A 25,337-nucleotide genomic window follows, 5' to 3' on the forward strand; every position below is an offset into this window, starting at 1 on the left:
ACACGCTCGCCCTCTTGGGGCAAGTTCCCGTTGCTCATTTGTTTATGCCGGCATGCTTGAAGTGCCCATTTTACACCGCTGTTTGTCAGTCCACTGTTGGATGACGGCCTCCCCTCCCAGTGTTGACCATACTTCACGATGCTGGTCACTGCTGGTTGATGAAGTGGGGAGACCCAGGGCACAATTCGTATTTCACTCGCCACTAAACAAAAACTAAAACATTTTTTTTTAGCAGGTATTATCATTATATTCTTTGTACCAAACGTGTAACATTACTGACACTCACGGAGCGTCAAAAGTGGCTGCGAACCCTAATGAACTTAAATTGGTGGCACCCATCGGCTCCTGGGTGAGTGGGTGGACATTCCACATTCCTGCGGCGGAGACCAATCTCCCCAGGAGTAACACGGTCTTCACGATTTCCTGTGACGGCGTTTCGGTGTCGCGGGCAAAACGCGTTTGTTCGTTCGTTGCGCCAGGTTACAACAGCAACGACGTGGTGGTGCCGGTGGTGGTGACGCTGACGATTGTGGTGATCGCAGGCATCGTCCTCTTCGCCCTGGTGTTTGTGTTTCGAAAGAGGTGAGCGAAAACGGCCGTCCCGTTATTTCTTACGAGCCCCGTGAGTGTCGTGGAGCGTGTGACGGTGGCCTACGACTGCCGCACCGAAGGCCTACGCATGATTGACTGCGGAGAGAGAGCGAGTGCGGGCCGCCACCTGGGAAAACCAGGTGGTGAGATGTTAACTACCTCACCTGGTATACAGGAGGTCGTGGGTTCGATCCCGGCCCTGCCGGTGTTTGCGTGTTCTCTCTCTCTCCCCGTGGTTGTTTGGATTTTTCTCCTCCACATTTAGAATTGACATTTAGAATTGACGTGCGTTTTAGATTATTTGGCTGCCGCTATAAATGTCCACGTGATGAGCCACTTTGGTGGGCTATCATTTGTGGCCAGGTCACTTCTGAAAAATAGCTACACATCTAAGAGGATCTTACCTGGTAATATATATATATAAATAATGTACGAACATGGCCTCTGCGTTTACGCACTCAAATCTACGTTTATGTACTCAAATGTTCTTATCTGTTTCTATGACATAAACAGCCTTATTGCTGTGTGCCTTAATTAAAAAGGCACCATCTTGGTAGGTGCACAGAATTGCAATGGAACTGTTGTACAGGTTTCCCTCGCTTTACGCGGTAGTAGATGTTTTCCAAACAAATGGTGCACGAGACAGCTGCCAACCGAGTAGTGCACACAGTGCATGCACAGTGTTGTCCCACGTCTGACCACGTCGCCGCATCGGAGGGATTTTAAACCGCGTAATATCGCGTATTTTGGATAGATCTAGGTTTGCCGCATACACAGCGTGAAATCACACGCGCAGACCGAACCTGGGCAAAGCGAGCAAAACGTGTACACGACCACCTGGTTTGTACGCTTGTGGCGCTTGTGTAGCTCTCAGATTTGATTGGAGCCACTGATTTCGCTCTGTAATTGAGCGAGAACGTGTAGCTGTAACTGCTCCTGAGGAAGCAAGCTCGTGGAGAGAAACGTCGGACATCGTGCCTGAACAAACACGCGGTACAACCCGAAAGCGCGTCAGGAGAGAGTGTCACGTCAGGTTTAGTTCTTAACTTGAGTGGGGCTTTCAATATTGCACATTGTCTGTGGAGTACTTCTTGCTACTTGCCATTTGTCACTGAATTGTTCTCTGACGCTCACTCTTTCGCAGGAACAATGTCGATGTTCCCCTTGGAAGACTCTACACGTCCGACAATCCGGAGTACGTCAGCGCCAACGAAAGTAAGTCATCTTAAAAAGGTCTGGAACACGTTTTTTTCTTTCGGCACGTGATTTTTTTAAGGCGCAGTCGGGAGTCAAGTCAAGGAAGTCCGGTGATTTTTCTTTCGCAAATGAGCATCGAGGTCTAAAAGTCTCTTGGGAGAACTGCTGTTTGGACCCCCCCCCCCCCCCCACAAAGTGGTATTCGTTTTATAACACCGGAATGGATGATGGTCTGAGTCAACCGCGAAGCGCTGGCAATCTGGCGATGCCTGCAACTGCCTCCGATTGACCGACTGCCTTTGCTCGGCACACATTTACCCGGCGGGGGAATGTAAAGATACTTGCCTCCTTGTTCCAAGTCCAGTGCAATACCAATTGCGCAACAGCCAGAGGTCGCAATCGGGTACCCGATACCCGTACCGTACCCGATACCCGGCTACCCGTACCCGGGTACGGGTACCTGGTGCGGCCGGATACGGGTAAGGAATCAAAACTCGTTTGCGACCTCTGGCAACAGCTGCTTTTTGGTGAAATTTCTTTACGGCTTGGTGTCAAGTTAAAATAACAATGAGGTATAAAGATGAATTAACATTTTGTTGCATTTGCGAACAATCATTCCAAATTGGCTCATGAGGTAATGTGCATCTCCGTTCAGCAGGGTTGCTTACGTACGGTGCGAAAAAGAATGTTTACGTACATTCATACAACCTGAATGGAATTAACCAAGTGCTTAAATGTTCTTTGCCTGAGAGAGCAACTTGGGTCAAAATGGCAACTCCAGTCGCACAGGAGCACACGTGTGTGTGTGTGTGTGCGCGCGCGCGTGGCTCATGAAATAATTTAGCGGCCTAAAGCCACCTGTGCTGTCCTCGTATTAGGAGTTGCGACACGGTGACGGCACGAACGGGCCCCTCTTTGCCCTCGATCAAAGATGAACCGAATACACGCGAGTGCTGCGTCGTCGGATCACGCGCTTGTTCCGTGCAAACACCGCGGCCGATGTTTGCCTCTCGGAACTTTGGAAGCGAAATCGCCGCGGCGTAAACGCCTGTCGATACGCGCGCGGTAGAACGGGCAAGCTACGGCGGAGTCGCGGCGATAGAACGAAGACGGCTTACAGACAGACGCTCGTCGCTTTGTCGTCGGCTTAAAGAACGAAGATGAGTTTAACACGTCGGCTTTCGTGACCAATATTATACCATAATAGAGGTATTTTTTTTTTGGGGGGGGTTAGATCACGTAAATATAAACGCGTCGTTAAACCCGCCGCCACCCGACACGGCCAGTGAGCAAGGTTTGTCACGTAAACCAAATGAGGCCAATTCGTTGCTAGTTCAGCAAACCGGTGTGTTGGGAGATTAAACCCACAACATTTACCATTCGAGTACCGCCACATTTCGGCGGTAATTGCAACTAGCCTCATCAGGCGACAGCCAGAGTTGCGGAGAAATCCTCCTCTTGTTTCGCTCTTAAATAGCGCCGGGGGCATAAATGCGATGCCGTCACTTGTGAGCCAATCGGGTGTCGTCAACGCGTGGAGCTTTTCGCAGCCGGTGTTATGATCCGCGATTGATTTTCCTGCTCGTTACGTGGCCCGAGCACTGAAATCGATTGCGATTTTTTGTTGCGCAGCCCGTGGCTGCGCGTGCTCCCCCAAGGCTTTTTCACAAATTATATTTAAAGTTTTGATTTAAAGCTTTCGTGACTGCAGGGATTCATATTCTTGGTTCTTTCGGTAAAGTCACATAGAAGGGAAGTAATACAATAATATAAATATTTATTGTTTTATATTTATTGTTTTATATTAATATTATTTCCCTTCTATAATAAAGTAATATAAATATGTATTGTTTTATATTTATTGTTTTATATTTATATTATTTTATTATTTCCCTTTTACGTGACTTTACCGAAAGAACGAAGAATATATTTTAAGTTGCCTGGTTTTTAGCCAAACGTTTTGGTTTGATATTTAAGAGCCATTTTGGAAAAAAAAGTGAACTGGTGTTGCTCAACTTAATTGCAACTTATTTTTTTTCCCTTTGATTGCTCGGGAATTCAAAGTGACGGTTATTTTCCTCCGAAATTTAATGCTGTACTTGAGAATTTTTACAACTAGTTATCTCAGCCATTCCATCTGAAGTCACTCGGAAAACAAACTTTTGGTCTGAAAGGACTCTCAGCTGGATGTAATTACACGCCATCTGCTCTTAGTTCATTCATGAGAATGGTAAATTCCAAAAATCAATGAATTTTCCTTATTAATGCCAGTTAGTGGCAGCTGCGTGGGCTTAGTTCGTCAAATATGTCCCCTTTATTCCCCCCCGATCTGGAAGGGCCATTTGTTCCCACGTCTCCAGATGAGTCATTGTGGGACGCTCTGTCCGCATCAAGCCCTGCATTTTGCTCTCCTTAACCCCCCCGAGCACCTCAGGATGAAGTGGAGCCGAGTCTCGCGGTGCCGTGAGCGTCGCCGAGCAAAACAAAACCTCGATGTCGGGGAGACCATGCAAACTCCAAATGTACAGCAGACTTCAGGGTTGGGATTGAACCCACAACTGTACACCATGCGAGCTAGTTAACATCTCGCCACAGTGGCGCCCTCTTCACGCGAACCGCCAGTGCTTCTTCACGTTACTCGCCGACAAGAATACGCTTTTGGTGAATCGAGCGAGGCTGCTAGACCTTGAGAGAGGAGACGGTGCTGGTGGTGGTGGTGGTGGCGAGGGGAGTAAGGTTTGGAGTCGAGCGATCCGACGGGGAATTAGCGGAGAGCGAGTTGAGTTGTGTGACCTGCGGGCAGTGGCAGCGGTTGAACGCAGCGTGGTGGATGAGACGAAACGGCCGGTCTCCTCGACCCAGTCCCCAACTCGAGTGGAGCAATCGGTTGATGATGGGAACGGTAGCCACGGTAGTGGCGATGGAACAGTGATAAGGAAGCGATTGACCACCGCTTGATTGAATGGCTCAGTGCTGGATCATTCATCGACCCGAATGCTTCACGTTGAATTCTGTCTCAAGTTCAGAGAAGGAGGAGGCTGTGCGCTGCACACCAGGTATGACATCAATGCGATATGGTTATGCCATTAGCGCAAACGGATCGCCGGGTCCCTCGCGAGTTGACGTGCTCTGGAGTGTTAACCCCCACCTACCCCCACCCCCCTCCCGTTACCCCCTTCTCTCTTTTCCCAGTGTACGTTCCGGACGAGTGGGAGGTCCTGCGGGACAAGATCGTGCTGCTGCGGGAGCTGGGCCAGGGCTCGTTTGGGATGGTCTACGAGGGGCTGGCGCGCGGCATCGTGCCCGACGAGGTGGAGACTCGCGTCGCCGTCAAGACCGTCAACGACGGCGCCTCCATGCGGGAGTGCATCGAGTTCCTGAACGAGGCGTCCGTCATGAAGTCCTTCAGCTGCCACCACGTGGTGAGTGAGAGAGCGAGTGAGAGAGCGAGAGAGATCGAGTGAGAGAGCGAGAGAGATCGAGTGAGAGAGCGAGAGAGAGAGCGAGAGATAGTGTGAGAGATAGTGTGAGAGAGAGTGTGAGAGAGAGAGTTAGCGAGAGAGCGAGCGAGTGAATGAGAACCCAGTAAACGGGCAACGGTGGGGTCAACATTGGCGCGTGGATCGAGCCGTTGATGGCCCCCAGCGATGGTTCCCCAACGTCCCATGTTCGGGTGCCACGGTGGTGAGATATTAACTACCTCGCTTGGTATCCAGGCGGTTGTGGGTTTGATCCCGACTATGACGCCTGCTGTATGGTTGGAGTTTGCATGTTCTATCTCCCCGTGGTCACGTACATTTTTCTCCAGGTGCTCTGGTTTTTCCCTCCACATTTAGAATCATGCGTTTTTAGTATTTGGCTGCTATGAATGTCCACAGAAGCCATGTCGTTGAGCTATCATTTGTCACCAGGTCCTTTCTGAAAAAGAGATATACAGTAAAACCTTGGATTGCGAGTAACTTGGTCTGCGAGTGTTTTGCAAAACGAGCAATTTATTTTAATAAATATGAATTTGATCAAAGAGCAAGGTCTTGCAATAGGAGTAGCACGTGTATACGCTTTGTCTGCCGAGCGTCACGTGATCACAACTGATATTCGAGTGCTTTGGATTACAAACACGTTTCCGGAACGAATTATGCTCGCAATCCAAGGTTTTACTGTATAGCTGAGTGGCCCTTACCTTGTGCCTGCTTAGTATCGGTGGTAAATGAGATAACTGATGATTATTTACATTTGCCGGATCGACCCAGTGTCGTGCGTGGAGGCAAACGACGGTGTTTATTTTTTACCGCCGTACACGTCGAGCGCGACGGCCTCGCGCGTAGTGGGCGCCCCCTTGCGCTTTCACTCGGCGCCTGGCTCCGGGGAAAACCGCGCGTGGTGACGGCGAATCGAACGGCGACCAACGACGGACCGCGGCGGGTGACGACACCGCCTCTCTCCCGTCGCTTCGCAGGTGCGGTTGCTCGGCGTGGTGTCATTGGCGCAGCCCACTCTCGTTGTCATGGAGCTCATGACCAACGGTGACCTCAAGAGCTACCTCCGCTCGCTGCGACCGGACACCGAGGTCAGTGCCGGCAGGGGTTGCCGTAGAATTGATTCCGGTCGCGAAATCGGCCGTGAAAATGTTCGTCGATGAAGGGCTTGCTTTACTTACGGGCGAGTTAACGTCGTAGAGCGTGACGACGGACTACGACTGCCGCCACCTGGTTTTCCCAGGTGGCGAGATGTTAACTACCTCGCCTGGTATACAGGAGGTCGTGGGTTAAATCCCAACCATGTATATTTAAAATTTTCATGTGCTACCTGTGCTTGCGTGGATTTTTCTCCCGGTCCCTCCGGTTTTTCTCCACATTTATAATCGATGTGCGTTTAGAGTATTTGGCCGCTACAAATTTCCACGTAGTTGAACTATCGTTTGTGTCCCAGATCTTGTCTGGAAAAGAGCTGGAAAGCTACATGGGCCTTACCTGGTAAAATACAAAAAAACGTAGTTTAAAAAAATTGTTTACTTGAACACACTACTGCTGGCAGACGGGCCTCCACTGCTACATATAGCTACGTAGCCCAGTGAACCTTACCTGGTAAGAAAAAAAATGTTTAAATAGTTTATCCCACAACACTAAACTGTACCGAGGACAAGATAAGCATCACGCATTTTTTAGTCTGTATGCATGTATGTTGAACTTCTTTCGCACCGTACGTAGACAACCGTGATAATCGCAGGTGCGATTTAAAAATGCTTTTCTCTTCTTGGTGTATTGGTACAATAGAAAATAGTTTATCGTTCAGTTTTAGTTTTGTGCTATGAAGAAGGGCCGTTGCCTGAAACGTCGCCGATTGATTGGGCAACAATGAAAGGACATTGCCCGATCGGTGACGTTTCAGACAGTGAGGTACGGAGCAAGGACCTCACTGCCTGAAACGTCGCCTGTCCCCGCAATGTCTCCTCTCCAGGGCAGAGGTCGCAACCAGGTACCCGATACCCGGCTACCCGTACCCAGCCGGGTACGGGTACAGGTACCCGTTTGCGGCCCTGGTGCGGCCGGGTACGGGTACGGGTAGGCCGTGAGTCACTGGTGAGTAACCGTTTGTCACTCATTTCCCAAAGTCTTGTCTCTTCTCACAATTCAAGTTCCTAGAATCAACCCACCCGCGCCTGCAACATGGATTCATCCCAGAGGTCGCAATCAGGTACCCGATACCCGTACCGTACCCGTACCCGGCCGGATACGGGTACGGGTACGGCCGGGTACGGGTACCCGTTTGCGACCCTGGTGCGGCCGGGTACGAGTACGGATAAGGAATTAAAACCCGTTTGCGACCTCTGCTCCAGGGCAAGGCAGCGGGTTCTCGACCAAAGCGTGTTGCGTTTTTGCGAGCAGGACAGCAGAGGGCGGCATCGTACCTCGTCAGTTTCGTTGCTGCTTCCATTGCCGTCCAAAGCTCGTCACATTTAAGCAGGCGCATTTGTCACGTCTCCTCCACGGCGGTGCTTTGGCCCATTTTATCACCAAAATATAATTTGGCGCGGCCGTGTACCCCCCTTTCCTGGCAGCGTGGTGTGGATCAAGAGCGATGATCTGTCAAAAACGTCTCGCCGTTTGCGTTTCATTTCTGTTATTGGATTTCGCGAGGCAATTTTTGGTTTGATATCGTTATATTTTAGCTACGAAGTGTAGGTTGCCGTGTGCCTTACAGCCCGTCGATGCCCCATTATTGGCTCGTCTGAAAAAAAGAAATAAAGATGCTGAAAATAAACAAGTTAAATTGAACTTTAAAAATCCACGTAATAAATGGGATTATCAATGTTGGATTACACGAATACATTTCTGGAAAGGTGGTAAGGCTTTTTGGCAATGAAGCATTTCACATCTGTCCACTACCACAACGCCTGCATCATCATCATCATCATCCTTTTTTGTCATAAGATTCGTCAAATAAGAACATAACTTTTCAAACTGGATGTCATTACTCAATTTCACCATCCCACGCCACGGTGGGGGGGGGGGGCGGGTGTGTGGGGGCATGGGGGTGTGAGTCAGCAACGCTGGCAACGGTTCTGAGTTTGGTCTTGTTTACGTTGAATAGATTTTGGGTAATAATGGATTTTTTTATAATCATGAGTGTTGTGTCTGACAAAAATTACATTTTTACGTCCGCGCGATATGTCTTAAAAGCGCCTTTGGATGGTTTATTGATGTACTTTTAACTTGTTTCCAGTGTGTCACTACTGGGTGTCCTTTTGTTCGTTATTTTTACGTGCAACTTTCCGTCTCGTCGAAACGAAATGAAACGAAATCCAAAGCAGCAAACGTTAGCACGTGGGGGCTTCCCCGGCACGTGGAACATCTCGAAACGTCGGACATCGCCAAACATTGTGCCAATACGCGGAGGGCGCGAACGCGAAACAACACCCACGGAGGGCGCCACGCTGAACCCGCTCGCGTGAACAGCGTTCCCTTCACAACTTTGACTGCCAGCTTTTCTTACTTGGCGTGGGGGCGAACCGCCTCTTGGTACCTTCGCAGAATAACCCAAAGCGCCCGGCGCCGACGCTGAAGGAGATGGTGCAGATGGCGGGAGAGATAGCCGACGGCATGGCCTACCTCAACGCCAAGAAGTTCGTGCACCGCGACCTCGCCGCTCGCAACTGCATGGTGGCTTACGACTTCACCGTCAAGATCGGAGGTTTGGCCTCCTGGCTCTCCCCCTCCCCGTGCGCATTACGCGCACGCACGCATGCTCACCCGCTCACCCGTGCGCCCGGCTATGTGTACGTGCGTGTGCCCATACATAGCGTCCCGCCGCGCTACGAACCCAGCGTGGTGCTGGCCACCCACCTCCTCATAGGTGCTCGCTAACAGCACTTGTCCCAGCAGTTTGTTACAGGCTATACGGGGGATCTTTGTTTTTGACAGCGGTTAACACCGCTGCGCTATCAACCCGGTGACCCGAGTTCGATTCCCTCTCACGGCCACCAACACAAGTGACGATTATCTAAACCGGGCCTGGGCCCCCTCTAGGTCGACTCAGCCTTTTCATTCGCCCCCACACGAGACGCACACACACGCACGTAGCCGGGAGCGCGAGCATGAATGCGGGGAGCGGTCACACAACGGTTAGCATGCGGCGTGTGGAGGGGCAGGGGGGCGGGGTGGGAGTGCCACTGCACGCGTGTGTGTGAGAACACGGTGGATAACTTCCCTCCTGTGTTCCAGACTTTGGGATGACGCGCGACATCTACGAGACGGATTACTATCGCAAGGGTGGCAAGGGTCTGCTGCCCGTGCGCTGGATGTCGCCCGAGTCACTGCGCGACGGCGTGTTCACGACGTACTCCGATGTCTGGTGAGACAACAACAATAACAACAACAATAACAACAGTGGTCATCGTTTGCAATAAGGAGAGGAGAATTTCCGTCAGTTCTGTCGCTAAAGTGTTGTTGCTTCCGGGTGCACCGGTGCAGTGTGGCAATGCTGTTCGTGCGTGCGTGTGTGCCGAGATGAATTACCTCGCCTGCATACAGGCGATCGTGGGTTCGATCCCGACCATGACGCCTGCCGTATATTTGGAGTTTTCGTGTCTCTCTCTCATCATCATCATCACGGTGGCTAGGAGATGTTACTACCTCGCCTGGTATACAGGGGGTCGTGGGCTCGATCCCGACCATGACGCCTGCCGTATATTTGGAGTTTTCGTGTCTCTCTCTCATCATCATCATCACGGTGGCTAGGAGATGTTAACTACCTCGCCTGGTATGCAGGAGGTCGTGGGCTCGATCCCGACCATGACGCCTGCCATATATTTGCAGTTTTCGTGTCTCTCTCTCATCATCATCATCATCACGTTGGCTAGTAGATGTTAACTACCTCGCCTGGTATACAGGAGGTCGTGGGTTCGATCCCGACCCTTTTGACGCCTGTTGTATATTTGGATTTTGCATGTCTCTCTTCCTGTGGGTCCTCCGGTTTTGCCTTCCACATTTAGAATCGATGTGCGTTCAGAGTGTTTGACTGCTATAAATGTCCACGTGATAAGCCACTTTGTTGAGCTATCATTTGTGGCCGGGTCGCTTATGAAAAAGAGCTCCTATATAGCTCAGGAGCCTCACCTGCTAAGAAATAGTTTACTTTCGTATATGTGTTGTGTCTGCACGTGCGTGTCGTTTATGTGTTCATGTGTGTACACATATGTGCGGGTGTTGGTGGGAAGCGGCGAGTATAGTGGTTAGCGCACTGCGCTACCTGGCGCAGTGCGTAAACATCGTCACCAGGGAGACAAAGGCGGCCGTGCGTGCTGCTGCCGTGCCGGCCTTCATAGGTGCTCGCTAAGAGCCCTCGCCCCAACAATCTTTTTAATTTGTATCCTCTTTGTTAGCGCCTGCATTCACGCGCGATTGTGCATCTGTCTGCGGATGCAGACGTTTGCACACGCATGCGCGCACTTGCGTGCTGCGCGCGTGCACATCACGTGTGCACGCGTCTGTCGCGTGCATCTTGACTTCGTGCCAGTGAGTCCTTCTGCACTTGCGCGCGGCCTCAACGCACCTAGCCTGGCACGGGCGGTGGCGAATTGCGCTTATTGTACTCGTGCGTGCGTGCGTGTGTGTACGCGTGCGTGTGTGTGTACGCTTGCGTGTGTGTGTACGCTTGCGTGTGTGTGTGTACGCGTGCGTGTGTGTGTGTGTGCGTGCGTGTGCGCGTGCGTGTGTGTGTGCGCGTGCGTGTGCGCGTCGGTGCCTTGCAGGTCGTTCGGGGTCGTGCTCTGGGAGATCGCCACGCTGGCCGAGCAGCCCTACCAGGGCATGTCCAACGAGCAGGTGCTCAAGTTCGTGATGGACGGCGGCCTGCTGGAGAGGCCCGACAATTGTCCCGACAAGCTGTGAGTCTTGCGCCCTTTCGCTCTCCGCGCGGAGTTGTTGCACGCCGTGAGCAGCGGGGGGCAGCGCGTCAGCGCGCGTTGCTGGTGGCGGCCTGTAGGCCCGTGCTCGTAATAGGCGCTTCGTTGCAGCGTTAGCCCCGACACTCGACGCGGCACTGCAGGGGATCATTATAGTCGTGCGTGTGTCTCAACAAGCACTGGCGGCCATTGATCACACGCGATTATTAAATATGGAAGAAGGCAAATGGTCGTGAACCATTGTGTGTGCGTGTGCATTATTGTTGTAGGTGGGGAGCGAGCAGTGTAGTGGTTAGCGCGCTGCGCTACGAACCCGGCGACCAGAGTTCAAATCCCGATGGTGACCAACACTCTGTGGCGATTGTCTGAACCGGTCCCGGGCCTCCCCAAGTGTCCAACACAGCCTCAAATGAGTACCTAGTGTGGTGTTTAAAATCACCACTAGGGAGACAAAGGCGGCTAGGCGTAGTGCTGGCCATAAACCACCTCGTGTGCCGTGACGACTTTCATCGGTGCTCGCTAACAGCACTTGCCCCAAACGTTTGTTGAGGCTACACGGCGGGGGAGGGACCTTTGTCTCGACAGTATATGCCGAAACACATTCGACCGCCGTCCGTGCCCCCCCCCCGTCTCCTTTCGCACCGACCGCAGGTACGAGCTGATGCGCCTGTGCTGGCAGTACAACCCGCGCATGCGTCCCACCTTCCTGGAGATCATCGGCTCGATGAAGGACGACCTCCGCCCCTCCTTCCACGACCTCTCCTTCTACTACAGCGACGAGAATCGCGTGGGCTGCGGCCCGATCGCGGAGCCCGACGAGTGGCCGTGCTCGGACGGCGACCCCGAGAGCGTGCCGCTCACGCCGGCGGTCTCCTTCCACTCGGTGCGCGAGTTTGCGCGCGACAACAACGGCGGCGGCGGCGGCGGGCCGCTGCCCGACAGGTGCAGGCCGGCGCAGGTTGAGCCGCCGAGGGGCGACCCCGGCCGGGCCTCCGCCGCCGCCGGCGGGAGTGGCGGGGGGCCCTCGGCGTCGTCGCCCGGCGACGATCGCGAGGAGCGACCGCTGGTTTTCTGCGGCGCCGACGACGACGAAGGCGTAGAGAGGGACCGGCACCTGCCGCAGTCGTCGTGCTGAACGGCGGACGCGTGTGTGCGGGGAAGGTGTGAGGGCGTGGGGGAGTGGGGGGGTTGGCTACGGACGACGCTGTCCGCGAATACAAAACAAAACATTCAAGGATGTTGACGGGGCCGCCACAAACCGCCGCAAACCGCCACCACCAAGGCAAAGCAAAAATGAGACAGTTGAATATTAATAATAATAACGGAGGCACTTTAATCATGCAAAACTACGACACACGCCGAAGCTGAATGTTGGGCGTTGGCTGTGAAGGCAGTTTTAAAAATACAAAGGAACTCACGCAATGCAAAACACTACAGGAGGGGAGGTGGCGATGCTGGGCGCCGCGCTCGATTGTTGAGCCAGTGGGGAGGGCCTGGCCTCAGCGGGAGCGTTGGGCAGCCTCAGACGGACTACAAATAAATTAACGACTGCGTGCAAGAATTTTTTTTCCCCTCCCGGTGAAGCCGTTTACAACACTATTACAGTGAAACTTTGCAAGCTAAAAAAAGGTTGCTTGGACAGAAAAATATTTCCAAGATTACGACCCAACTTTTGGTGGTGGGGTGGGGGGAGGGGTGGGGGGAGGGGTGGGGGGAGGGGTGGGTGGGTGTCCGAGAATTCTACTAGGGAGCTTGAGACCAATTTTGAACGACGATGCTTGAGACGGTGAGAAATCCGCGTTTGGCTTTTGAGTTTGCCTGGAAAATTGCACCGCGGATGGATGGAATCGTGTGGAATTGGGAGACGCAAAGGGAGAGGAGTGGGGCTTTGGGGGAGCGGCGGAGCAACCGAAATCAAAGAGAAGGGGCCTGCGTTCGATGTGAGAGGGCCATGTTTTTAAGATGGCTGAGAGGTTTCTCTTTTGTTGTTGCTCCCCCCCCCCCCCCCCACCTTACTCCGTCCTTCGTTTAAACCGCAGAAGCTTCCAAACGCAGAAAACAAACCTTGTCGAGGTAGGAGAAACACGCTCGGAAGCTGGACTGCCCTCAAAAGAAAACGACATGAAGACACCTTTAGGATGGCCTAACCACGGGGAAACGTAAGCAATGAAGGAATTTCGCAAGTCGGTTTGCAGTTTTCTTTGCCAAGGGGTCTGGGGGGGGGGTTCAATCGATATTTTTGTTGTTGTCGAGGAATACAAAACTGTTTTGGGCTGAAACCTGCACCGCCCGCTGCTGTCTTTGTGAGCGCGCGACGGAGGGAGCGTGCCCTCGGTTAAAAAAAAAAATATTTTGGCGCACTCCATGGCCTCTGTTGCTCCAAAGTCAGTTGTTTCTGGAAATGTGTGTGCGTGCGCATTATTGTGTGGCTAAAATAAAACTTAGGTGAATGTGCAGCTGTTGATATATTTTTGTCAGCTGACTAATAACAGTATATAGCTCTTTTGTTTTCAGAAATTTTTTTTTTACTTTTTTATGCAAACTAGTAAAAATAAAATTGTACAGGATTTTTGTACCGACCTCCACCACCTCCCCCGACTCGAAATAATTTAAAAATATATATAAAAATCCCATCATGGAGCAATATAACTCATCAGGTTTCGTAGATGGCAAGAGTTTAATGATATTTTTTGAAGTGTAGATTGGCAGGAGCCGGGGACCGACTCGACGCTTCTGCTCGCTGAAAGGATAAAAAAAAATTACATTTTGGATGGAAATTTGCGTGAAAAGAAGAGAGAGAGATAGAAATTCACGTGGAGGAGTTGATCCAAGTTGAGATGGGTGTCAGGTGACTTGTTACGTGGGTGTTGTATAATAATGTAATGTTTTGTTCAGCTGCTGCTGTTTTAATCTCCCGGTTTCTTATGGCGTTGCAATGTTTTCTCACCAAAAAATACCACACACACACACTTACCATGAGCATATCCGAGCGTTCGATGGCGTGCAGGAGACCCACGGGTTTTTTTTTGTTTGCGAACAAATTTTCACATCGGCTGAACGCACCGCACGCAGCTCAAATCGCCGCCCGGGTTTCTAAATGGCACCTGCGAGAACTTCAACTACTGTCCGAGGACATTTTCTCAACGTTCTAACTTGGGGGGAGGGTAGCCAATTGTGGCGTGGACACACACTTCGATGCGCACTAAGAGAGAGGATGCTTTGCTTGCCTGGTGGGGTGGGGGGGGCACAGCAGCCTGGCCAAATCGATCTTTCCACGGCCCCTGTTTTAATTCCCGTCAAAGTGTGTGGGGGTGGGGGGGGGCTGCCTTGTTACTTTTTTCGTGACTTGCGAAGAGCACACCTCGCCACCACCTTAACTAACGCCCCCGTGCACGAAGTCGATAACATCAATAGCGCGTTAACGTCCCCCAACAAAACGTCCCGCGCAATTTTAAGAACTCATCGGCGAAACAGCAGGTGGCTTTGCTTCGATAATCCACGCGGAAGGGAGTCCCTTTAAATTCCCATAACGGGGTCCTACCCTCGAGTAATTGTTGAAATGCGGTTCGTTATCCCGTCTCGCCCCTCGTGGTAAATTGGGCCTAAAAGTAAACCGTGCTCGCAAAGGGAAATGCGTTTATAAATTCTCGCGAGCCAGGAGCCCGAGTACCCAACGTTTAACTCGCAATATGTTGCATTCGAAACGTGCTTAGAAAAGTAACATCGAATGTCTTTCGCCAGATCGCAACTCTCCCATTGCACGAGCGCCGTTGCTAGGGGTGACATCATCAACGCCCACTTCGGCAGCCAATCGGCTGCCAGGAAAGCAACCCACATGCAACGTGGCCACTGACATCATCGCTGCGTGCGCTTCAGTGTGTCTGTGGCTGAAGAAAGTACGTTTCTGTAGATTATTTTCGTTATTGCTGTTATTCATGTTTGTCATTAATTACGTTATACTATTAGTTGGCTTTGACAATCGACTTACGGGTAATCCCCGTTACCCGTAATTCCTCTCCTAACTTAAGAGCAATTGAAAATTTTCAAATTCCCTTAGCGAATCGGAGTTCGACCAATTCAGACCCCGCGCAATTTAAATATTTGCGCAGGTCGTCGTTGGGTACTCGGCGCCCAGATCGTCCACGTGCTTCGTCTCCTACCGAGGCGTAATGTCATACATCACCGCTCTGGTACGGGCCCCACCACGCTTTCAAGGCACGACAATGCAGTGGGCACCGTCCTCGCTCGCACGCCGAGCAGCGCTCCGCTCACGAGCGGCCCGTACCCCGCGCGCTCACGATTTTGCGCGCAGTGCGCACGCGGCATATTCAATTGCACACCGTGTATACACGTACTCCGTGCGTGTCCACGTACACGGCGTGTACGTTGTTGTGGCTACGCCGCACGTACACCGGCGCACTCGGGATCCACCTGCTCCCCTTGCTGTCGCTGCCAAGTCCAATCGTACCGGCGAACGCACGAGCGCACGCGTGCGCGCGTGCGTGATGGTGGCAATTCATGTCGCTATTAATTCACCGATACACGTTTTGGGGCGGCGGGGGGGTGACCCAAAATGTGACAGGTGCGTTGTGGGGGGGGGGGGAAGAAAATAGGTTGCCATCAAACAAAGCAAGCAAAGCATCTGTGTAGTGGCTCCCTTTCACAATTGTTGTTTCGTGCGGCGTACAAGTTGAAGGCTCTCAAGGGCCATCCTGAAGCCCAAATACACTCTCATTTACACAAACACACACGCACGCACAGAATACTCGCGCACAGAATACTCGCGTTCCTGATTTGATGTTCTTTTACAAAACCAGCAGGTCATTGTTAAATTGCATAATTTATTATGTTGCTTGCTAAACTGCTTTGCTAGTTATATTCGCTTTAAAGGTTATTTCGTCTGTATTTTTCCCCCCCCTTCCTCTATGATATATTTCCTCTCTGGTAATATTGTGAAGGTATAATTATTATATCTTATTTATTTGGTAATAATTGTAGATCACTGTAAAAGGCTGTCGACGTAGTCTGGAAATTTTTTACACTTGGATAGAAAACATTTTCACAGGAGGGGAGTTTTTTTCGTTTACACAAAGCACGCATAAAGTAGTGCGTTCCATGGTCTCTTCAGAAGAAAAAAGAAAGAATCTACCTCAAAAAACCATTGGTTACTTTTTTTTTGTTTTTAGTTTTTCTTTCATTCTTATCGTCGTTATTAGTATCTTTCATGAACGTCGTCGTCGTCGTCACAATTATTATTATTATCGCGTAGACGTGTGTTCTTTTTTTTTGTAGAAAATAATTTTATTTTCCATAGCGGTGGCTTGTCCACGTGGTTTACCTCATGCACGGGAGGGCCGGCATCGACTTCCCGTTGTCGTCCTGCGCGCGCGATGGGGGATTCATCGGGGCTCGACAAGGGAGTGGTGGTGGGGGGGGGGCAGCCGGCCCATCTCTCCGTGCAAGTGCGTTCGCCCTCCCGCTGGCGAAATAATTTCTTCGTGCGGCAGATTCGGCCACACTCGATGCAATGCTGCTGAGCCCTGTGACGACAACAACAATAAGAAGAAGATTAATAGAGCCCACGAAGCATGCCGGCAATACAGTTATATAACATTGACCTCTTGACTCTCCTGCAATGTAATGCAGGTGTGGGCGAGGTTGTTGGCGGAGGGGGGGGCTTAAAAGCAGGAAATTTGCAGTGTACAGAAGGCGTGCGATAAAAAAACATACCCCCATCAGCGTTTAGGGAAATTTTGTCCCGTTTTTAGGTTCCCCCCCGATCGCTCTTTGACAAGTCTGTTTTTTGTCCCCCGTAGGTCGTGTGTTTGTACACACGTGTGCGTGCGTGCGTGTACGCATATGCATTTACACTCCTGTGCCTACACGTGCAATGTGCGCGTGTGTGAAGCAGTTTAACAATACCGCGTGATCGTTTTGAGAGTGGCCATCGAATACAAGCCCCTGCTGCTTGAACCCACGGCAATGCCGTTTTGGTAGGTGAAACCCTGTTCGGGGATGAACCGTCATGGATTAAATCATTGGTGTGCAGACCCTGGCTACATATCCATCGGTCATTTCGCTTGAATCATTCGGCTGTCTTAATGCAAAACCAATTCCCGCTTAACGAATCGTTGTAGGTGGGATATATTTAGCTGCCAACCCAAGATGTTTCGTGGCAACTACGCCACGGATATCCACTGCTATCCAGCCGGGGAAGACGCCCGTTTTGTTTTCACACAGTTCCAGCGTGAGTGTGTGTGCACCACGTGGGGCGGGGTGGGGATGTGTGCATCTCGTTCGCGTTACGTTCATTTTGTGTCTCGGCAGCAATATTTCTCGCGACGCTTATGCACAGTGGCACCGTGTAATGAATGCAAGGCCGTTGCAGATGTGCGCGGATTAGACGGGGCGGCTTTGAGGTATTTGCAATTATCGTAAAGGACGTGCAAGTGAAGTGGTTTTTAAATTAACCATTTGCCGTCCGATCGTCTCAAAAGAATCGTTTTCCTGCTGGTTATTTGCATTGGGAAATGTCGGCTACATCCTGAAACGCAGCACCTCCAGACGAGTCTACAGCAGGGCAAAAGTTACCTCTCGGAATAGCGACAGCCGAAATGTGTCCCTGTGATCGTTGGCGCAAAATGTTAACGAGTCGCGTGAAGTCCGCGTCGACGAGAACTCGCGCGCGCCGGTCCTTGCAAGGAGAACGGCGACGGCTCTCGTGGCATCACGGCGCCTCTGGAAACGAACGAGATTTCCTTAACTTTTAGGGCTCGTTACATTCGGAGAGCACTGTTCCCGCAAGGAATATTATATTTGGCGTGGAGGAGGGAGGGAGGGAGGGCGGATGGGGTTAGTAAAAAATTAAAACGAATCAAATAGCTCAAGCATGCTTCCGGCTTAAGAGCACGGAATTGCCGACCTGGTCTCAATTGATGCAAATATATAGCACGCGAAGCCCCCACACCATTTCGGTTTTCATCTCATCCCGCTTATTTTTGTTCACCCCCTTCCGCCCGCCCGCCTGCCCGCCACCCGTCTTTCAATTATGTATACGTTGCTTCCCTTCAGTAATGGACCAGCGCCTGTGGTGCAGAGAATCTGGCAACAGCCTTCTGGGTATTAGTCGCAACAACAACAAAAAACGGTGACAAGGGAAACTCGCTTAAAAACGTCGTGCTGAGCCTTGACAAATGTTTTGTTGTTGCCGGTTTTTTTTGTCAAAAAACTGCGGTGCTTAAATATTCCACCCGAGGTCGTCTCTTTTGTTGTACATTCACACCTCTGCACACCGAAAGGCAGTAAACACATTCCCAAATGAGCCAAGAAGCGACCCCCACCCCCCAATTTGTAGCCGGAGGGCAAGCGCGGACCACGACTTGTTATGAATTTGGGATGTTCTCAGACCTCTTTGTATTTTCACCGGAGGCTCCCTTCTGAAAAGTGCCGTGCGCTCGCGGCTTTTCCCACGTGACGAGATTGGATTGGGGGGGGGGGATGGATTTTCAAAAAATAATGCAATTCCCGGATACGTTCAAATCGTCTTGGCCACGAACGCACACGTCCCCGTCGCTGCAACAAATAATTAAACCCCGCGTCTTGTGATCCGCGTACGATTCAACCAGACAGCGCGTCTCGGCCGTCAACGTTCAACGTCTGTTATTTTACAGACCCCTACCTCTTAAAAAAAAGTGGCAGGCGGGTTTTTTTTTTTTTGCGCGCGCGCTCGCTCAGCCTTCCGACACGGAAAATGGGAAAAATGGTCTGTAGGTTTTCCTGGAAAGCAATCAGGAGACATGTTTAATTCCTATTATTATAATTTTTAGGAGCAGTGTTTTAATTCATTTTTGTTGTTGTTGTCAACCTGGTACACTTTGATTCATGGTCCAGGGTACTTGTGGAGGGGTGGGGCGGGGGCCTCACAATTGCTGTAAGTGTAGGTGACGGACCGGCACGCGGAGAATGAACCTGGCGCAAACTCACACTTTACCGATGACCTCTGTACCATTCAGTGGGAAGGTTGTACGTTGAAAGAGTTAAAGAAAATGACAGCCCATCCTTATTTTTAAAAGTGAATGTTATTTGTTTTATTGCCGTTAAATGCTTTTTTTTCATTCGTCTGAAACTCAGGAGTCTAGTTTCTGTTTTTTTCTTCTTTAAAGTCAAGGTTAAACAAACAAAAACAACCTTTTGTAAAGTATAAACATTTAGTAGGAAAAAAAAGCACTTGCCATTTCTCAACAGCGAGCACTTGTTGTTCTGTATGTCCATGACTGTCTTTTTGAGTCTTTCAAGATCAGAAGGCCGGATAACGGCGGCTTGATATCTTTTGCGCCACACTCTGCGCCATCCCCAATGCCATTGACATTTCCCCACACCTCCCTTCCCCCCCCCGTCGTTTAATATGCGGGTCGCCCGTATTTGGCATCGAGAGAGTACTCCCGATTCAATGGTTGATATTCTTGTATGGTATCTGTCACGTATCAATCGTTTGCTCACACCACCACCCACTTTCTCCACCCACCTCCACCCACCTCGTCCACCCACCTCGTCCACCCACCTCGTCCACCCACCTTGTCCACCCACCTTTCTCCACCCACCTCGACCCACCATAACCCCTTCCCTTGCCCGACTTGTATTTGTTGCCAAAATCACTCACTCGTGCTCAACGGTCTAATTGATCTCCTGTCTTGGACAAAAGGGCCCACAAGCGAAAAGTATCGCAGCTTTAAGGAGGAGGAGGAGGGGGTTACACAATCGTCCGCGGCTTCTTGTGTGTAGTAGTTGGGGCGGAAAAAAAATGATTATATGTATTAATCTATACTTGTCTTCTTTTGACTTAAATTGTAATTTGTGTGAATATTTTTCGGTTCACAGCATTCAATAAATTATGGTCTTGAATATTGGTAAGTTATTTTTCACTCGAAATATTAGTGACTTTTAGTGGTTTTTAAACTAAGTGTACTCGTTCGCTAGTTTGTAAAGGTATGGTCCGTGCATGCAGCTTATTCCCACTTTCTTGCTATTTATTGTTTACCCCGCGTTTTTTTTATTTCGATGGCAGAAGCCGGTTGTAAAAAATAAAAACGCAATGAATAGGAATACCCCCCCCCCTTCGTAATTCTCCATTGGGCGAAACTAAAAACGGATAAAAAAAGAACTTGTTTTAGCATTTGTCACGAAAAATATAACTTTTTTTCTTTCCAAGTCATGCAATCGCTGCCATAGTAACCACCGATGAGAGTAACTCTCCGCTAATGACGGTAACCATCAGCTGATGAGAATAACTCCCCGCTAATGACGGTAACCATCGGCTGATGAGAATAACCTCCCGCTAATGACGGTAACCATCGGCTGATGAGAATAACTGCCCGCTAATGACGGTAACCATCAGCTGATAAGAATAACCTCCCGCTAATGACGGTAACCATCAGCTGATGAGAATAACCCCCAGCTGATGGTAAACCAGCTGATGATGGTAACCATCAGCTGATGATGGTAACCAGCTGATGAGAATAACCTTCATCGGATAATTGTAACCATCAGCTGATGAGAATAACTCCCAGCTGATGATGGTAACCATCAGCTGATGAGAATAACCCCCAGCTGATGATGGTAACCATCAGCTGATAGGAAAATCAGCTGTTAAATGTTGAGATTGCCATCTCAACATCACTGGTGGTGCTGCTGCTAAAGCAGTAATAAATTGGCACGTTTGTCCACGTGACAACTTTATTCATTGCCTCTGTTGGGTTGGAGGGTTTTACGACACATTTTATTTACATAATCCGACGCCAAAAAGATCAATTATAAATCATCAGCTTTTCAGTTTAAGCACCTGCCGCTATTTTAGAGCTTTGGGCACCCACGTACGTTCACGATTAATTTTTTTAAGAATATTTATATCTATCGCAGTAAAACAAAATTGTACGTACATTAACAACAACACAAAAACACCCCCTAATAATTTCGCCATATGCGTTTGTTTCCGAAGAAGCGTCGGATCAGTGCACCATGGCAATCGATTCGCAGACCAAGCGATCACTCCCGAGTCTACGCAACGCTACTGCGCCCTTAAAAAAACATTCTCTGCCCACGCCAAGTCCCCTGGCTGGGACTCGGACTGCGCAGGTTTTTTTTTCCGCGGCTGCGGCAGAGGTCGCAACCGGGTACCCGATACCCGTACCCTACCTGATACCCGGCTACCTGTACGCGTACCCAGCCGGGTACGGGTACCCGTTTGCGACCCTGGTGCGGCCGGGTATGGGTACGGGTAGACCGTGAGTCACCGGTGAGTAACCGTTTGTCACTCATTTCCCAACGTCTTGTCCCTTCTCACAATTCAAGTTCCTAGAATCAACCCACCCGCGCCTGCAACATGGCTTCATCCCAGAGGTCGCAATCGGGTACCCGATACCCGTACCCTACCCGTACCCAGCTGGGTACGGGTACCCGTTTGCGACCCTGGTGCGGCCGGGTACGGGTACGGGTAAGGAATCAAAACCCGTTTGCGACCTCTGGGCTGCGGTGCCGAGGGCCACCGCTGTTCTGTCGGATTGTGCCGCGTGAGGGATCCAGTTACCCGTTGAAGCTGCGAGCGCTTGAAGCGAAACGTCAGACATCCGCACCGCCGCGCGGCACCGACCCTGAAGCACATCGGAGAGCCGAACCCCCGTGATGTTTGCAAGGTTCAGGAGCGTTTTGGAGTATCACTGTCTGTGGGATTTTTGGCATAATTGGCAGCGGCGACTCTGGCCACCGCCGAGACCGAATGGCAGATGGGGGCATGGCATCACCTCGTGCTTGTGGTGCCCGGTGCAGCAGCAGCAGCGAGCAAAGTATCACAGACACTTTTCAAAATGGGAACAATTTTGGGGAGAGAAACCGGGGCGAAATCTCTCCGACGCGCTTTCGGGGAGTTAACGTTGCACGCTTTGTTGCAACGCCCCCCCTCCCCCCTCCCTCTCCCCGTGTCCGACGTTTCGTTCCGCGAGCCGATAACACGACCGTGGCGAAAGAAAAAAAAACGAAGTAAGTTTGTGGGGGCGAGCGTTTGAAATTCTTCAGCCGACCGCAGGCTTCCAGGTAACAGACAATACCGTGGTCGGTTGATGCTTCAGCCCTTGACGGCCTCATTCTGCTCGTCAAGAGGGGCGAGTGAGGAGGGTTGTTTTCTTTTGTTCGTGGTCAAAAGGTGACGCCCCCCCCCACCGCCGCCGGTATTGACGTGCAAATCAGTGAAAGGAATTAAATCGACGAGAGGGGATGTTCACTGACCTCCCATGTGTTATCCCGACCTGATGACGTAAACCTGGCGAGAGTAAATCAAAGGGAATTGCATTGCCACTCGGAAGCGTTGTGTAACTCTTTGCCGCGTTATCTCGGCCCCTTTTCTCTTTTGAGTCCGACACGAACAAAAAAAAACTGCGTACCGTTCTTGCATAATTATTGGGCTGCTTATGGAATGCCGTCTGAATACGTTGCTTTTAATGTGCGACATTCGGTAATTGCTTGGCATTTATAGGCGGTGGGTGGGGGAGTTGGAGAAACAAAATGTTCAAAGTGTAGATCTCTTTTGAGTGCCTATTCTGGCTTTCCTAGAAGACAAAAAACACGACGTTCTCGTGACCTGCCCTCCAAGGTAAATAATTGATAGCCCCCAACATACGCACTTTCCTCCCCTTACCCCCCCCTGCCCCTTTCTCATTTTACGGAATTTCACTCGTTCTGTGTGATGATGACCGTTGTTTAGTGCACTTACGTTCAAGGGAAGAGTTCAGCGTGATCGCCCAACTCACACCGGCACCCTAGTTCCCTCTCCCCCCCTCCCATAACTGTGAATGTAATAGTTGTTATCCTGTCTCTCTGGTTTTTGTGGAATGCCGCAGCAAATTTCACTCAGGAAACACATTGGGCCCGGCCCTTTCTTCGGAGGAGAGGCGGGCGGAGGGGGGGGGTAGCACAGAATTAGTTTCCTATTTGCAAATTTAAGGGCGCGCAGTTGTGGGGGGTTCCTTTATATGCCGCGTTTTGGGGATTCGGGTGACGCCGCGGGTTGCAAAGGAAGAGGCAACCGGGATTTGTGGATGGCAATCGGCTGCTGCTCGGAATTTGTTGTGCTGCAATATCGGAGCTTTGCGAGTCATTGATAGCCTTCTCCCTACCCCCCCTACCCCCATGTCCGATCTGTCTCTTCCTCGCCGTCTTCCCCCCCCATGTCTGATCTGTCTCTTCCTCGCCGTCTTCCCCCCCCCCCATATCCGATCTGTCTCGTCCAAGCCGTCTTCCCCCCCCATGTCCGATCTGTCTCGTCTATACCCGACCCTGCCGTTTTAGAATCTGCGTGGCGCTCCCGTCTTGTTATCCTTCCCCCACCCCCCAACCCCGACTCGCCCCGGCGGTGAATCGAATTTTTTTCAATGCAAATCTCCCCGACGAAACTTGTCAGCTGAGAGGTGGGCTTGGGTAAATTCAACAAAAAACTCCAACGTGGTGTGGATTGGTTTGAGCAGGCAGGGTAGTGTTTTAATAGTTCTAAGTAATATGTAATTGCAAATGTAAAGGGGGGAAAAAAATGTAATATCCCATATGACAAATTACAAATTAACAGAGCCATTGGATGTTGCATTTACCGGCTCGATTAATGAATTCAAGAAGATCTCTTGGGATTATTCTTTGGGCGGGAGGTGTGGGGAATATAGCCCCCACCGCAACTTCCCGAATGTAAACAAAGCAACAGTAGAGTTTTTTTGTTTGTTTAGATCGAGTGAATATCAATGTCTCATTAAACCCGTCACCCCGCGACCCAGCCAATTAGTCAGATTTGTCACGTAAACAATTGTAAATGTTGTGGGTTTAGTCTCCAACACACAACCGGTGCGCTGAACTAGTAGCGAATTGGCATCTGTTGTTTACGTGACAAAACTGTACTGATTGGCTGTGTCGGGTGGTGGCAGGGTTTATATTTACGCGATCCAAAAAAACCTACGGACACTTGGTTGCGACAGCCTACTACGCGTTAAAGAGTAAGTCCCATCCAAGTAGGTTTAATAATTATGTTAATATTGTTGTCAGACGTCACCACTACACTTGATCAACTCTGCATTAATTCCGCTGCAACGATGGCTGGTAACAATTCGCCAATACTTCAAAACCTGATATCGCTGCTGCTGCTGCTGCAAATGTCCTACCTCCAAATTCCTGCAGCAAACAATCCATAAGAATATATATTTTTTAAACAAGGATAAAGTGTAATAAAAATGGATAAACCGTAATAAGAATATTAGTAATAAAACTGCACGCTTTTGATGCATGTTCAGGGTTTGAAACGACAATACACTCATTTGTCTTCACTGCATTCGCTCGTACTGTTAGTGTCTGAGCCCGGGGTGAAAGATTGCAATGCCGTGGTTATTGTTCGAATACTTTTCTTGGGTCTTCTCCGTTCCGTGTTTTGGTTTGTTTGTGTTGTTGCAATTCAAAGACGTTTGCAACCCGATGGCAGAATTCCAGAACTTTTGAGGTTCATGTGCTGCATATTTTGTCACATGACGATCTCCGGGGCTGAGTGCGATTACCTCGAACACGTTTTTGCGGGGCGTGCGTTTTGGAATTGTGTACACTTCGTTTTTTGAGCACTTGTTTGTATTGTACGTCACGTGTTAATTTTCAACCCTTTCCCCGAATAAGCTTCCAAATCGTCACCTTGTACATACTCGAACACACTGTTTTTAGTATTAATATAAATTAGGATTTTTTTTAGAACGACTCTTTTGTATATTCTGTTTCTAAGATTATTTCTGTTATATTTGAATTGTAATATTCAAGGCTTGTTTTGTTTTTTTGGAATCTTGTACAATGTAAATTGGATTCTTCAGTTTCGTTCCTGAGTTTTATGGGATGATGCCGTAGGCTTTTAAATGCATTTTTTTCTTAGCTGTAGAATTGTGCTGAATAAAAGTTATTTAATATTTCATGAAACGAGTCTGTTTATCAGTGTTGTGAATAATTAATCCGGTCCTCAGTCATTCAAATCTGCCAAATAGGTTTGCACTCAAAATATTCAAGTGTCAAGATGTGTCCGTGAGAGTCAAATAAAAAGCCACAAATGTACAGAAAAAAAGGACACCTCAAATGAATAACCTCG

The 25,337-nt window shown here is 50.1% G+C and overlaps 1 protein-coding gene across 3 annotated transcripts in view; it reads left to right on the forward strand.

Moving 5' to 3' along the window:
* LOC144734845 (insulin-like growth factor 1 receptor) overlaps window positions 1-12,876 on the forward strand; it is a 118,371-nt gene extending 105,495 nt beyond the window's left edge. For all 3 annotated transcript variants that reach the window (XM_078617257.1, XM_078617256.1, XM_078617255.1), the window contains 8 exons: window positions 480-582; window positions 1,736-1,806; window positions 4,981-5,210; window positions 6,245-6,355; window positions 8,820-8,979; window positions 9,510-9,639; window positions 11,039-11,173; window positions 11,843-12,876. In XM_078617257.1, coding sequence (XP_078473383.1) covers window positions 480-582; window positions 1,736-1,806; window positions 4,981-5,210; window positions 6,245-6,355; window positions 8,820-8,979; window positions 9,510-9,639; window positions 11,039-11,173; window positions 11,843-12,326 — 1,424 coding nt within the window. In that variant the 3' untranslated portion in view covers window positions 12,327-12,876. The remainder of the gene's footprint in view (window positions 1-479; window positions 583-1,735; window positions 1,807-4,980; window positions 5,211-6,244; window positions 6,356-8,819; window positions 8,980-9,509; window positions 9,640-11,038; window positions 11,174-11,842) is intronic.
* The last annotated feature ends 12,461 nt before the right edge of the window (window positions 12,877-25,337 follow it).

The sequence above is a fragment of the Lampetra planeri genome, chromosome 53 (assembly GCF_965212315.1).
Source record: "Lampetra planeri chromosome 53, kcLamPlan1.2.h2, whole genome shotgun sequence".
NCBI classification, from domain to species: domain Eukaryota; kingdom Metazoa; phylum Chordata; class Hyperoartia; order Petromyzontiformes; family Petromyzontidae; genus Lampetra; species Lampetra planeri.